This window comes from Felis catus, chromosome D4 (assembly GCF_018350175.1).
Source record: "Felis catus isolate Fca126 chromosome D4, F.catus_Fca126_mat1.0, whole genome shotgun sequence".
Taxonomy (NCBI): domain Eukaryota; kingdom Metazoa; phylum Chordata; class Mammalia; order Carnivora; family Felidae; genus Felis; species Felis catus.
Window position 1 is genome coordinate 18876600 of NC_058380.1, and position 14738 is coordinate 18891337.

At 36.0% G+C, this 14738-nt stretch overlaps 1 protein-coding gene across 7 annotated transcripts in view; it reads left to right on the forward strand.

Annotated features, from left to right (window-relative positions):
* The window catches only part of VPS13A (vacuolar protein sorting 13 homolog A), a 253881-nt gene that overhangs the window by 33613 nt on the left and 205530 nt on the right, over positions 1-14738 (forward strand). For 6 of the 7 annotated variants that reach the window (XM_023243364.2, XM_045043176.1, XM_023243365.2 and 3 more), the window contains exons 9-15: positions 60-140; positions 3814-3871; positions 8343-8470; positions 8674-8780; positions 10895-11066; positions 13007-13069; positions 13548-13677. In XM_023243364.2, the coding sequence (XP_023099132.2) occupies positions 60-140; positions 3814-3871; positions 8343-8470; positions 8674-8780; positions 10895-11066; positions 13007-13069; positions 13548-13677 (739 nt within the window). Of the gene's footprint in view, positions 1-59; positions 141-3813; positions 3872-8342; positions 8471-8673; positions 8781-10894; positions 11067-13006; positions 13070-13547; positions 13678-14738 lie in introns of those variants that run through there. The other variant, XM_023243363.2, reaches the window with a different exon arrangement.

Below are 14738 nucleotides of genomic sequence, written 5' to 3' on the forward strand. Positions count from 1 at the left end.
TAGCGTATGTTTATCGTTTAAAGAAAATGAGATGTGTAATAAACTTGATTTATTTTCAGTTAATCCGATTGGATAACCTTTTTGCCTATTGGAATGTGAAGTCTCAGTTGTTTTACCTTAATGATTATGATGAATCATTGGTAAGTAAATCTTTTTGGGATGTGTGTATATGCTTTTGTTAGTATATTTTGCATTTGGTTTTATTCATCGTCATTTATTAACATACCGTAGTTTGTGGTCTTTTTTCCTAGACAAAATCCATTAGCATTTACAGAAATATGTGAATATATATGTGCCTGTACACAAATGTGTATAGACCCATTTTTTTGTATAATTGACGATTTTGTATAATTGACAATTATATTTACATATATATACATAATCTCACGTGTGCACGGTTAATGGTTCAGCATTTGTATATAACGTGAAATGATTACAATAAGTCTAACATCCATTACCGTACATAGTTAATCTCAAAACTTTTAATGAGTACTTTTAAGATTTACTCTCTCAGTAACTTTAAAATACGCAATATGAGGGACACCTGGGTGGCTCAGTCTGTTGAATGTTCGACTTTTAATTTTGGCTTAGGTCATGATCTCCCAATTTGTGGAATCAAGCCCTGTGTCGGACTCAGCACTGAGCATGGAGCCTACTTGGGATTCTTTCTCTCCCTCCCTCCCTCTCTCTGTCTCTCTCTCTGTCTCTGTCTCTCTGTCCTTCCCCCACTGTTGTTTGCTCACTATCTCAAAATAACTTTAAAAAATGTACAATATGATATTACTAACTATAGTTGCCATGTTGTACATTACATACATCCTCATAACTGACTTCTTTTATAACAAGAAGTTCTTACCTTTTGATTCTGTTTACACATTATGCATATTTCCCACTCTGACAACCACCAATCTTTTCTCTGTACCCATGAGTATGAGCTTGGCTTTTTTTTCATTTTTATTTTTAATTTTTTTTAAGCATTCTATGTGTAAGGTCATAGGGTATATGTCTCTCTGACTTATTTCACTTAGCATAAGGCCTCAAGGTTCATCCATGTTGCAGATGGTAAGATTTCCTTCATTTTAATGGCTGAATGATCTCCACTGTGTATTTATACTATATTTTCTTTATCCATTCATCTATCAATAGACATGTAGGTCTTTTCCATATTTTAGCTATTAGAATTAATGCTGCAGTGAACATGGAGGTGCACATATTTTTTCTAGCTCATGTTTTTCTTTTCTTTGGGTAAATGTTCAGCAGTGGAATTGTTGGATCATATGGTAGTTCTCCTTTTAATTTTTTGAAGACCCTCCATACTCTTTTCTATAGGGGTTGCATCTATTGGTATTTCTACCCACAGTGTGTAAGAGTTCAGTTTTCTCCACATCCTTGCCAACACGTGTTATTTCGATAATAACCGTTTTAGGGTACCTGGGTGCCTCTGCCAGTTAAGCATCCCCGTGTTGGGCTCCATGCTGGGCATGGAGCCTACTTTGGAAAAAAGTTAATAACCATTCTAACAGGTGTTAGTTGCTTTTGATTGGCATTCCCCTGATGATAAGTGGTGTTGAGTACCTTTTCATGTATCTGTTGGCCATCTGTCCGGAAAATGTCTTTTCCAATCCTCTGCCCATTTTTTAATTGGATTATTTCTCTGAAATTGGGTTGTAGGAGTTCTTCATATATTTTGCATATTGACCACTCATCTGATAAATGATTTGCATATATCTTCTCCTCTTCAGTAGGTTGCCTGTTCATTATATTGATGGCTTCCTTTGCTTTGTAGAATCTTTTTAGTTTGATGTGTTCAACTTACTTTTGTTTTGTTTTTTTTTTTAATTAAAAAAAATTTTTTTAAGTTTACATCCAAATTAGTTACCATATAGTGCAACAATGATCTCAGTAGTAGATTCCTTAATGCCCCTTACCCATTTAGCCCACCCCCCCCCCACCCACAACCCCTCCAGTAACCCTCAGTTTGTTCTCCATATTCGAGTCTCTCCCTGTTTTTCTATTATGTTTGTTTCCCTTATGTTCATCTGTTTTGTCTCATAAAGTGCTCATATGAGTGAAGTCATATGACTTTTGTCTTTCTCTGACTAATTTCACTTAGCATAATATCCTCTAGCTCCCTCCATGTAGTTGGAAATGGCAAGATTTCATTCTTTTTGATTGCCGAGTAATCATATATTGTGTATATATACTATGTATATGTATATATATACTATAAACATTGGGGTGCATGTGTCCCTTTGAAACAGCACACCTGTATCCCAGGGATAAATTCTAGTTGTGCCATTGCTGGGTGGTAGGGTAGTTCTGTTTTTAGTTTTCTGAGGAACCTCCATACTGTTTTCCAGAGTGGCTGCACCAGCTTGCATTCCCATCCACTTGTTTTTCTTTAGTTTTCTTTTGGTGTCAGGTCCAAAATGTCATTGGCAAGACCAGTGTCAAGGTACTTACTGCCTATCTTTTCTTTCAAGATTTTTATGGCTTCAGGTCTTTAATCTATTTTGAGTTAATTTTGTGTATGGTCTAAGGTAGTGGTCCAGTTTCATTTTCTTGCATGTGGCTGTCCAGTTTTCCAAACACCACATATTGAAGAGACTCTCCTTTCCCCACTGTACATTTTTGGCTTCTTTGTGGAAATTAATTGACCATACATATGCATGGATATATTTCTGGGCTCTTTATTCTATGCCATTAATCTGTGTCTCCGTTTTTATGCCAATACCATACTGTTTTGATTACTGTAGTTTTGAATAGAATTTGAAATCAAGGCTTGTGATATCTCCAGGTTTTCTCAAGATTACTTTGGTTTTTGAGGTCTGTTGTGGTTTCATACTTATATTAGGATCATTCTATTTCTGTGAATAATGCCATTGGAAATTTGACAGGGATTGCATTGAATTTGTAGATTGCTTTGGCTAGTATGGACTTTTTCACAATGTATCTTGAAATATGGAGCATGGAATATGGTCCCTTTTTTTGGCATCTTTAGTTTGTCTCTTCAGTGTCTTACAGTTTTTGGTGTACAAGTCTTTGGCTTCCTTGGTTTAATTTATTCCTATGTATTTTATTCCTTTTGATGTAATTGTAAATTGGATTGTTTTATCAATTTCTCTTTCTGCTACTTCATTATTAGTGTGTAGAAATGCAGTAGATTTCTGTATGTTAATTTTGTATCCTACAATTTTACTGAATTAATTAGTTTTAACAGTTTTTGGTGGAGTCTGTAGGGTTTTCTATATAGAATGTTATATCATCTACAAACAGTGATAGTTTTATTTCTTCCTTTCCAATTTGGATGCCTTACATTCTTTTTCTTGCCTAATTGCTCTGGCTAGGACTTCTAATTCTGTGCTGAATAAAAGTGGCAAGAGTAGTGGGCATCTTTGTCTCGTTCCTAATGTTAGAAGAAAAGCTTTCAGGTTTTAACTATTGAGCATGATGTTAGCTGTGGGATTGTCATATATGGCCTTTCTTATGTTAAGGTGTATTTCCTTCATTCCCACTTTCTTAAGATTCTTTATCATAAATGGATGTTGAATTTTGTCAAATTTTATATATGTGTCTGTACACAAATATATAAAAACACACATATATTCAAATAGTTCCTAGAACATTCTTTAATAGTAGTAGTTTAATGGGATATTGTCTAACCAGTTTAATATTTTCCATAGCTAAGTCCTCCTAAGTTTGAGCTTTTTATTTTTTAAATTGTTTTTCAGCTTTTTTTTGCATATGGTAGGATTTTGTAGAATAAAGATCTGTTGGCATGAATATAAATAAAAGCAGTTTGTCTTTTAATAGGACAGCTTGAGGAATGGTATTGTCAATAAAAATATTGTTCCAGAAGGTTATGATTTTGGTAAGTACATTTTATAAAATAAGTACAATTAAAGTAATTGGTATAAATTTTAATGAACATTGTTAATGTCACTGTGATGTTTCATGTTAATTTTGTCATATAAGTCAAGGTATTTATAATACATATGCACAAATAAAACAGCTGTCTGTTCAATGCCCTTCATTGTTGGGGAACTTTTTGCTATATTTCAAAACTATAGGAAAGAAAAATGTCCCGAGAGAGGATGTAATAAATGTGGTAAATCTCTAAGGACTATTCATAATAATTATAATGTTAAGACATTTTAAATGGCAAATACAGTTTAATAAGGCTAGCTGCCATAGTCTGTAGTGTAATCTTACTATTTTTAAAATGTATATTTAAAACTTTTCTTCTCCATACTTGCATTTGGTTCCAAATTTTCTGAAATGAACATGTACTTTTCAGAAATGAGTAAAATTTCAAGTTGAAAGGAGTAGCATTTCTTGTACTCTGTAGGTACTCAGTAAATACTGATTGGTGAGTGGGTAACTTCTTTATTAGCTTTGGTCGTCTGATGTCTTCAGTGATTCTTTGCTGTATTCTTCTACCTTCATGATTATACTTTATTAATTTCCTAAAGTTGAGTCTTGTTTTCACTCTTAAACTATCCATTTCATGGTTTTGGTTTTATTTTCTAGATTATTTTCATCAAAGGAAACATTAGGAACAGATGAGATTTCTTGTCATGTGTATTGATGATTCTCCTGTCTGTCACTTAGGTTTGACTTATTCTCCTTTGCCCTGCTGTCATTTCCTGCTGCGATAGTCAGGACCTGATGAGAGAGAAACCACACAGTAATTTGAGCAGGGGAAGTTTAATATAAAAAATGACTGTAACAGGGGATTGGAGTCACAAAGGATTCGCTAACGAGTAGAGAGAACTCTAAAGAAAAAAAGGAATAGTAGAAGGAACTGCCCCTACCCTAGGACTAAGATGGAGTGCCCAGAGAAGAGGGGGTCTGCCTGCCTCAGCATAGAGATCTATGTGACCAGGGCTCACCGATTGCCAGGAAAATCTCTAAACTTGTTGGAAATTCACCCTCAGGAACTTTATGGATTCTCATAGAGATTTGTCCTGTGGGAGGCACTTCACTGGAGAACTGCATTAGGGTGCTGGGAGAATTTGCTGGCTGCTGCTAGTCGCCGTGCGCCGTTCAGGAGGCTGGTGCTGAAGAAGTCTGTCATAGTGTAGGAGCTGCTGTCATACCGTAGGAGCGGGACGCTGAAGGAGCAGAATTCTGTAGGAGCCATTTTGTGGGAGCTGGGTGGTGGAAAAACCATGGCAGTGCAGGAGTCTGTGGAATGAGCACATTGGAACCAGCAAACAGAACTCCTCTTACAGTATCTCTCCGGCGCCCTCTACTGATAAAGATTAGTATTACGCTAGCTGGTAAAAAATATTTCAAGGGCCCAAGTCTAGTTTTTAGAATAGACAATGAAGGATGAATTCAGAGTTCACAGATAATAAATTGATAATTGGCATACCTGTTGGAGAGGGAAGGAGGACTGAAGGCTTTTTTTTTATTTAATGGGAGAGTCAACAGCTTATTCATAGGTTGAGATGAGAATCATCTGTAGAACATGAATAAATGAAGCAAGATAGAGAAGGGATAATTTCTTTATTGATGTGGGTAAAAGGGGATAGGATCTCATGCACAAGTGGAGTGCTTTTCCACACAGAGAACATGATTAGTTCAATCATAAGACAGATTTCAGGCGTGAGACACAAGTCCTGATACTGGGTGGGCAGTAGAGATGGTGATAGTTTATGGAATTTCTTTGATGAGCTCTTACTTCTTAATATGTGAGGTGTTGGGAGGTTTTTGGAGGGAGGAGAGGCTGTGAAATACCCATGTAGGTTAACGGGAGAGAGAATTGACTAGAACCGTGTTCTCAAAGTGCAGTTCAGACTAGCAGCATCAGTATTACTTGGAAACTTGTTAGCAGTGTAAATCCTAGGGCTCATCCCAGACAGACTGAATCGGAACCTCTGAGAGTGAACCTTGGCAATCTATGTTTTAATAGGCTTTCTTGGTGATTTTGATTAATACCAAATTTTGAGAGCCACTGAGATAGGGTAGGGGTTGGCAATTTTTTTTTTTTTAAGGGCCATGTAGTAAATTAAGTATTTTTCAGTTTGAAGGCCATGTGTATACAGCCTCTGTCGCATATTTGTCTTTTTTCCTTTAAACAACCGTTTAAAAGTGTAACAATCATTCCTAGTTCACTGCTTGTGCAAAAACATGCTGTGGGTATGGATTTGGCCTGTCCTTGACTAAATGTTGTATGATTTCTCAACAACATTGAGGAACTGTGGGATTTATGACATAGTGAGGCCGATCTGTGTGACTGTGTAATTTTTTTTTCCCTGATAAAATTCAACTTCTGTGGTAGATTATAGGTGTAGAATACATGGTGAGGGGTTTTATCCAGAATTAGGGTTTTGCCTGATCACTGACAAAAGTGAGAAAGACAAAGGAATGAAGAGTGAATGCAGGGCAATGATTAACATAACCGATCATAGAATTTTAATAGGGTGGGGAGGGAACTGAGGACATGAGGCGGAGGTGAAGGACAGAGAAAGAATAGGATCAATGAGTGTTAGGTTCCACAGGACCTGGAGGTTTGGTATCAGAATACTAGAGAGGTACGTGGTGGCGGTAGGAGAGTTGGATGCTTGAGACTGAATTTATGGAGAGGGCGGGGCTATGGGCATGATGAGGTTTAGTGGATGAAGTAAGGGGTAGGAGTCCAAGGTTCTGAGAGGCTTTGGTTTTGGAAGGAGCATTTGTATATGGAAATCACTTGGAAATTAGAGTTGCCAGGAGCTAAAATCAGAGAGAGGTAGGAGAGATTGTAACCCAGGGATGGATAGAGATTGCAACCAGGGAGGGTATGGGAGTTGTGTAGTCTTCCATGTAACATGAGAAAGGTGGGGGAGAGGAATCATTTTAGTGGTTTATTGCTTTGTACGTATCCTTCCATTTATATATAAGTTTTTCTTATTTTTCACTGTGTGGTATTTTATTGTATGGATGTACCATGATGAATTTAACCAGTCTCCTGTTGTGGAATATCTTCTTGTTTTATTCAAGTTCAACATATGTATATAATTGAGTATAATATGTTGAGTACATTTGAATGCTCAATGTGAAAAAATTAAGTGCTGTGCCTTGGGGATGATTAAAATCAGAGGAATGTACTATGTTCTTACACAGATTAGCTGATAATTTAATAGTTGATCTCTGTATAGATTGAGCTACTACTGGCCTCCCTTTGCAAGAATATTGTTATCCTTTTTTGATACTAAATATAAAAGGTTTAGTTTAATCTGTCTTAGATTATGGGTCGAGCCAGGAAGGTTATCCTGGGTAAACTCTCACTCATCTTCTCAAATCTCCTTTTACAAGTCAAAAGGAAGCAGATGGATACATAGAAACTGACCAGAAATTCAAAAATTATAGTTCTGTAATAGAAGTCAGTGTTTAAATAAAATCTCTTTCCTCTTAGCATTTTGAATGTAGTTCTTTTAAAACTGTATTTTTGTCAACATTTTTTACACTATTTTTGCCTTTTAGAGAGTGTTCCTGTCTTTAAGGGTTATGTTGGTGTTTTGAGGGGAATTTCAGTTAGTCTGTTTACTTAAAGAAGAAAATATAAATTATAGTTAGGAAAAAGATAAAAGAATCTTTTAATTGACAGTTCGTCTAACCGAATTATAGCAGTGTGCAAACTTGGGAAAGTAGAAAGAGTATAAGAAATGAAAATCAATATTTTCAACTCCATCCCTTTAGTACTTAGAGACTCTTGAAATATAACTCAATTTAAATTTTTAAAATTTGCCTTTCTCGGTAAGGCTTATTTCACTTAGCATCACACTCTCCAGTTCCATCCACGTTGCTACAAAGGGCCATATTTCATTCTTTCTCATTGCCACATAGTACTCCATTGTGTGGTTATACAAACCACAATTTCTTTATCCATTCATCAGTTGATAGACATTTAGGCTCTTTCCATAATTTGGCTATTGTTGAGAGTGCTGCTATAAACATTGGGGTACAAGTGCCCCTATGCATCAGTACTCCTGTATCCCTTGGGTAAATTTCTAGCAGTGCTACTGCTGGGTCATAGGGTACCATATGTTTTCACTCTTATGTGGATCCTGAGAAACTTAACAGGAACCCATGGGGGAGGGGAAGGGAAAAAAAAAAGGTTAGAGTGGGAGAGAGCCAAAGCATAAGAGACTCTTAAAAAATGAGAACAAACTGAGGGCTGAATGGGGGGTGGGAGGGAGGAGAGGAGAGGGTGGGTGATGGGTATTGAAGAGGGCATCTTTTGGGATGAGCACTGGGTATTGTATGGAAACCAATTTGACAATAAATTTTATATATTAAAAAAATAATAAGAGGTATATATAAAAAATTTTTTTAAAATTTGCATTCTTTTCCAGTGTTTCGCCCCATATCTGCTAATGCCAAACTTCAGATGAATCGGCGATCGGATTTTGACTTTTCTGCACCCAAGATAAACCTGGAAGTTGAGTTACATGAGATAGCAATTGAATTTAATAAACCACAGGTGATTTTTTTAAAGTGAAATTTTGAATTGAGTTATAATTTGATAAAAGCAGAACTAAGATACTTATTAATGTTTATTTTTCAGAACTAAGATTTTTAAATGTATTTCAGAAATCCATAATGTCTTAGAGTAACATTTAACTTTTTAAACAGTTGAACACAAAATCTGAAACATTTAATAGACTTAATATTTTCATTCTTTAGTATTTCAGCATCATGGAGCTTCTTGAGTCCGTTGATATGATGACGCAAAATCTGCCATATAGGAAGTTCAAACCTGATGTACCTCTTCACTATCATGCCAGAGAATGGTAATATGGCTTAGTTTTTTTTAATTGAGGTATAATTTGACTTACTACATTAGTTTAAGGTTTATAATGATTCAATATTTGTATATATTGTGAACTGATGACCACAGTAAGTCTGGTTAACCTCCATCACCAGATAAAATGACAAAATTTTTTCCTTCAGAGTTTTTATGATCTCTTAGCAACTTTCAAATATGCAGTATAGTATTAACTATTGTTACCATGAGGTACATTACATCCTCATGACTTATTTTGTAACTTGAAGTTTGGATCTTTTAATCCCCTTCACCCATTTTAACCACTGCCTATGCCTCATCTCTGTCATCTAGCAGTCTGTACTCTGTATTTATGAACTCAGTTTTTTTATTTTTGTTTTTTGAGATACCATATATAAGTGAGATCATACAGTGTTGATCGTTCTTTGTCTAATTTCACTTAGCATAATGTCCTCAAGGTCCATCTATGTTGTCACAAATAGCAAGATTCATTCCTTTTTAGCACTGAATAATATTCCATTGCATGTGTGTGGGTGTGTATGTATACACATATGTATATGTGTATACATACACATCACATTTTCTTTATCCATTTATTCATTGGTGGACACTTAGGTTGTTTCCATATTTTGACTGTTGTTATTAATGCCACAGTGAATACTCAGGGTACATATGTTTTTGTACTAGTGTTTTCATTTCCTTCACATAAATACCCAGAAGTAGAATTGCTTGATCTAATTTTTTAAATTTATAGTATATAGCATAAAAGTGAATTTATTGACTTTAAGAATAACTTTTTAAGATATTCTTAAAGGACAGATAGAAACTGATTTATGGCTTTTGCTTATTATGTTAAATTGAGTTAAGGGATTCTAAGAAAATTAAAAAAAAATTTTTTTTAATGTTTTTATTTATTTTTGAAACAGAGCATGAGCAGAGGAGGGGCAGAGAGAGGGGGAGATGCAGAATCTGACGCAGGCTTTAGGCTCTGAGCTGTCAACACAGAGCCCGATGCGGGGCTCGAACTCATGGAGTGTGAGATCATGACCTGAGCTGAAGTCGGACGCTTAACCGACTGAGCCACCCAGGCGCCCCAAGGGATGCTAAGAAAATTTATAAAAGGAGATACTAGAATACCATTCATTAACTATAGTTTTGGGATTATTAAAAACTATATCCTAGTTTGTGTCTAGCAATATCTTTTTTAAAATTTTTTTTTTCAACGTTTATTTATTTTTGGGACAGAGAGAGACAGAGCATGAACGGGCGAGGGGCAGAGAGAGAGGGAGACACAGAATCGGAAACAGGCTCCAGGCTCTGAGCCATCAGCCCAGAGCCTGACGCGGGGCTCGAACTCCCGGACCGCGAGATCGTGACCTGGCTGAAGTCGGACGCCTAACCGACTGCGCCACCCAGGCGCCCCTAGCAATATCTTTTTTAAAAAAAAATCCAAACTTTAGTATTAGATACTTTAAGCCTATATAATTGAACTTGAAAGTCGGGTTATGTGTGTCTATGAAGTATAACCCCTTTCTAAATTCCAAAGTCTTGGAGTGCCTGGATGGCTCAGTTGGTTAAGCGTCTGATTTCAGCTCAGGTCGTGATCTCACTGTTTGTGAGTTTGAGCCCTGTGTTGGGCTCTGTGCTGACAGCTGAGAGCGTGGATCCTACTTGAGATTCTGTGTCTCCCTCTCTCTCTCTGCCCCCCCCCCCAAAAAATAAACATTAAAAATGTTTCTAAATTCAGAAGTCTTAATCGCTTATTAAGCTCTTGCTGTTTCTAGAAGTTGGAAATACTTTTAATTTAGTTGACTCTTAATTACTATTCAGGTGACTAAAGTGCTATTTGCCAAGTAATATTTCCATAGTTTTTCTGTAGAGCTATATTTTTTGTCACAAAATTTAGTGATTTTGTTTACTTCCACTTTGGAAGGAGGTAAGATTAATAATGTAGTCTTAAATAGGGCTGGGAAAAATCAGATAATCAGTACACCATTTTGAAAGTCTGTGTACTATATAGGTACATATGTTGTTTTGGAGTGGAAGTAACTTTATTTCCTACTGTTGGTTTGAGGGTGTTAAGTGTAGGGTTTTGTTTTTGTTTTTGTTGTTTTACTGTAGGTGGACTTATGCTATACATGGTATTCTGGAAGTAAATGTCTGCCCCCGGTTACGGATGTGGTCATGGAAGTATATTAGAGAACACAGGCAAAAAATGAAGCAGTATAAAGAACTGTATAAAAAAAAGATAACAACTAAAAAGCCAACTGGTGAACTTCTCCTCTCTTTGCAGGTTAGCATTTAAAAAAAATGTTGAACATTTTATGCTACATAACTCCTCCGTTTTTAGTGACTAACACTTCCTACTTCAATTTTGACTGACTCTGTCTTTTAACTTAGACTTTTTCATACTCCTGTTCTTAATTTACTTGGGTGATATGAGCTCTGGTGATATTCTCCTGTGACCTGTTGGAATTAGAGACTATTTTGAATCTGCGGAGATCTGGGTTCATGAAAATAGTAATTTGAAGCCTCACACTATGACGTTTTTAACCTCAAAAGCCTAAAAAGCATTTGCTACATTGATTCCAATCTTCTCTGTGTCTCTATTTCAAGGCCTTACATTATCTGTCACCGTTCCATTTCTCTGTTACATCTGACGGTGTTAATTAAATAAATTTCTTGACTTTTATACATACCATGCTTACGTTTGTAGCCAAGTCCATCTGCCTTTCCTCATCTCTCTCTCCCTCCCTCCCTCCCTCCCTCCCTCTCTCTCTCTCTCCCTCTCTCTCTCTCCCTCCCTCTCTCTCTCTCCCTCCCTCCCTCTCTCTCTCTCCCTCCCTCTCTCTCTCTCCCTCCCTCTCTCTCTCTCCCTCTCTCTCTCTCTCTCTCTCCCTCTCTCCCTCTCTCCCTCTCTCTCTCTCCCTCTCTCCCTCTCTCTCTCTCTGCCTCTCTCCCTCTCTCCCTCTCTCCCTCTCTCCCTCTCTCCCTCTCTCCCTCTCTCCCTCTCTCCCTCTCTCTCTCTCTCTCTCCCTCTCTCTCTCTCTCTCTCTCTCTCTCTCTCTCTCCCTCTCTCTCTCCCTCTCTCTCTCTCTCTCTCTCCCTCCCTCTCTCTCCCTCCCCCCCACTTTTACTCATTCTTAAAGCTCTACTTAAGTACCATCTCTTGTATGGACTTTCCTGAAATTTTTACCCATACAGAGAGCCTTCTTTGTCTTAATTTTGTGGAATTTCTAGTCTTACCCAGCAACTTTATGTTTCATTATCTGTCTTGAGAACTCCCTAAATACTAGTCTTTTAGCATTATAGTATATTCTAGATGGGCTTGTTTTGTGGGATAAAGTTCAGTTCAGGGAGACTGAGGGAAGGTACCTTCTTGAAATTAACCATTCTGAATCTAGGCCAGATTCCAATTAGGAGCTCCCTGAAGACTGAGCTTTATTTTTATTTTGAGGTGGGACACTTTCTGCAGACTTAGACTAATTAGGAATGCTTGGGTTTAGAGGCCTTTTGGGATGGATACAGATTTCCTTACTTATTATTTTGGATCTTAGCCTGAATCCTACAAGTCTGCTGGATAGTAGAATCCTGAGTCAAGCTGTTTTCTGGAAAATAGTAGGTCATGTTTGCTTCTCCTAGGGAGGATAAAAAGATTTTAGCATGAAATTCTTAAAAACAATCATGGAAATAATGTATTGATATGATGAAATATTTAGCTTATCTCAATTTATTTCAGTAGCCAGAAAAACTTTGGAAAATGTAGAATTTCAAAATAAGTTTTAAATGTATATAGATCGACTTGCTTTATATTAAAGATGGCACCAACTGTGCATATAATATGAAGGATTTATAATTTTTAGTTGAAAGTGACACTAATGTGTTTACCCTTGTTGTAGTAAAACCCCAAAATCATTTTAAGCAGTATCTGTATGATACCTTTTAGTATGTGTCTGTGAATCATGCAAGGTTGTAACACCCGTGTGCATGACCTGTATGGTTTCTTTGTTAGGTTATTCCATCAGTACAGTTTCCAGGCTGACCCATATATAAGCATTGCGTCTCAGAATTTAACAGGAATATTATGTTGATAGATGATCTATTTTCTGCTTCCTATTACATTTTTGCTTTAGTGCAGCAATTTGATAGATTATATATGCAATTTTATAATTTTTATAATCTTTATATAGGTATATAAAGTTATTTCAAACACACTTTTGTTTATATTTTTAGGAGTTGGAAAAGATCTTGGATGTATTTAATATAACTATATCAAGACAACAGGCAGAAGTTGAGGTAATTCCAGATTATGTTTCAATTAGTAAAAGCAAATCTAGATTCCGTGTAGATTTGACAGATGTAGTCATATTATTAGTGTTGTGCTATAATATGCTGTTTCCTGGAAGGGGTTCAAATTTGCCTCTTGTAGTATAAGAAAACTTGATTTAATGTTTTGCCCCATCCATTTAAATTAGGTCTTGTGGGGAAAAAATTCTTTCTAAATAATTTGGCTTATCAAACACTCAGTTCATATGAAGGTGAAAATCCAATTTTGGGGGGAGTCGTGTGATCACCGTGACTTGTAAGACAGTAGGGCTGATCGTACCTGGTAGTCCTACATTCTCAGCTTTGGCTGATGTTGCAGTTACTGTGTTTTGTCGTCAGTTTGTATGTGGTTTATATTTATTCACTAGAATAGTTAAGTTTTGTGTCATATTTCTATTTAGATTACTAAATAAGGATAATTTGTCATTTATTTGAAAATTTATTTTAGGTAAAGAAAGCTGGATACAGGATTTACAGAGAAGGAGCAAAAGATTCGGAGGATAATAAAGGATGGTTTAGCTGGCTGTGGACTTGGTCAGAATCAAGAAGTAAAGAACAGCCAGATGTTAAGCCTGGAAGTAGGTCCATTTCATTTTATAGTAGTGCAGTTAATCATCAGATTAATTTAGTGTAGCTAATCATCAGGTGTGAAAATAAAGTTTTGCAGAAAATTTTTAATTGAAATCAGCAAAATATGCATACATATCATATGTAACTTATTCTTACTCTCAATAAAACTCTTATAACATTGCAAATATATATGTCAAATAAAAAATAAATTTTTTACCTTAAAGTTTACAGAAGAACTTTATGCTCAGAGGATTTAGTAAATGCATATAGATAGTAATAAGTGAAAATTTGCAAATGGTATAAGCCATTGTACATTTCCTTTGAAATTGTTTTTGGAAAGGTTTTTGTTTCCTTACCAAATATTTAAGATCATAGCTTTGGAGATTTAGGGGCTTAAGTTTATATCCTGGATCTATCACTTACTAGCAGTGTATCCTAGGCTGATTACTTAAACTCTTTGAATCTCAATTTTGTCATCTGTAAAATGGGAAGATTATGATATTAATACTACCTACTTTGTATGCTAAGTGTGTTGCTTAGCACAATGCCATTAAGTGTGTAATACTGTTAGCCATTTTGTGAGCTTAATACAAATACTTAGAAATTTATATTGCTAAATTTATATATTTAGCAATTTATATTTTTGGAGACTAATCCTTTTAAAATTGCCAATGCCATCCTGATATTCAGGGGTTATGATTTCTTTTTTTAAAATTAAAAAAGGGGTGCCTGAGTGGCTCAGTCAGTTAAGCATCCAACTTCTGCTCAGGTCATGATCTCACAGTTTGTGAATTCGAGCCCCATGTCAGGCTTTGTGTTGACAGTTCAGAGCCTGGAGCCTGCTTCGGATTCTGTGTCTCCCTCTCTCTCTGCCCCTCTCCTACTTGCACTCTGTCTCTTGCTGTCTTCAAAGTAAATAAACATTAAATTTTTAATTAACAAAGTTTTTTTTATAATTTCTTAAAAGTATAAAAGGAGTTAAATTTGCATTTCATTTGTTAAAGGCAGCTAAATTATGGGTTAGTTTTATCTTACCAGTTAAGAATGAAAAACACTTCTTTATGATTTG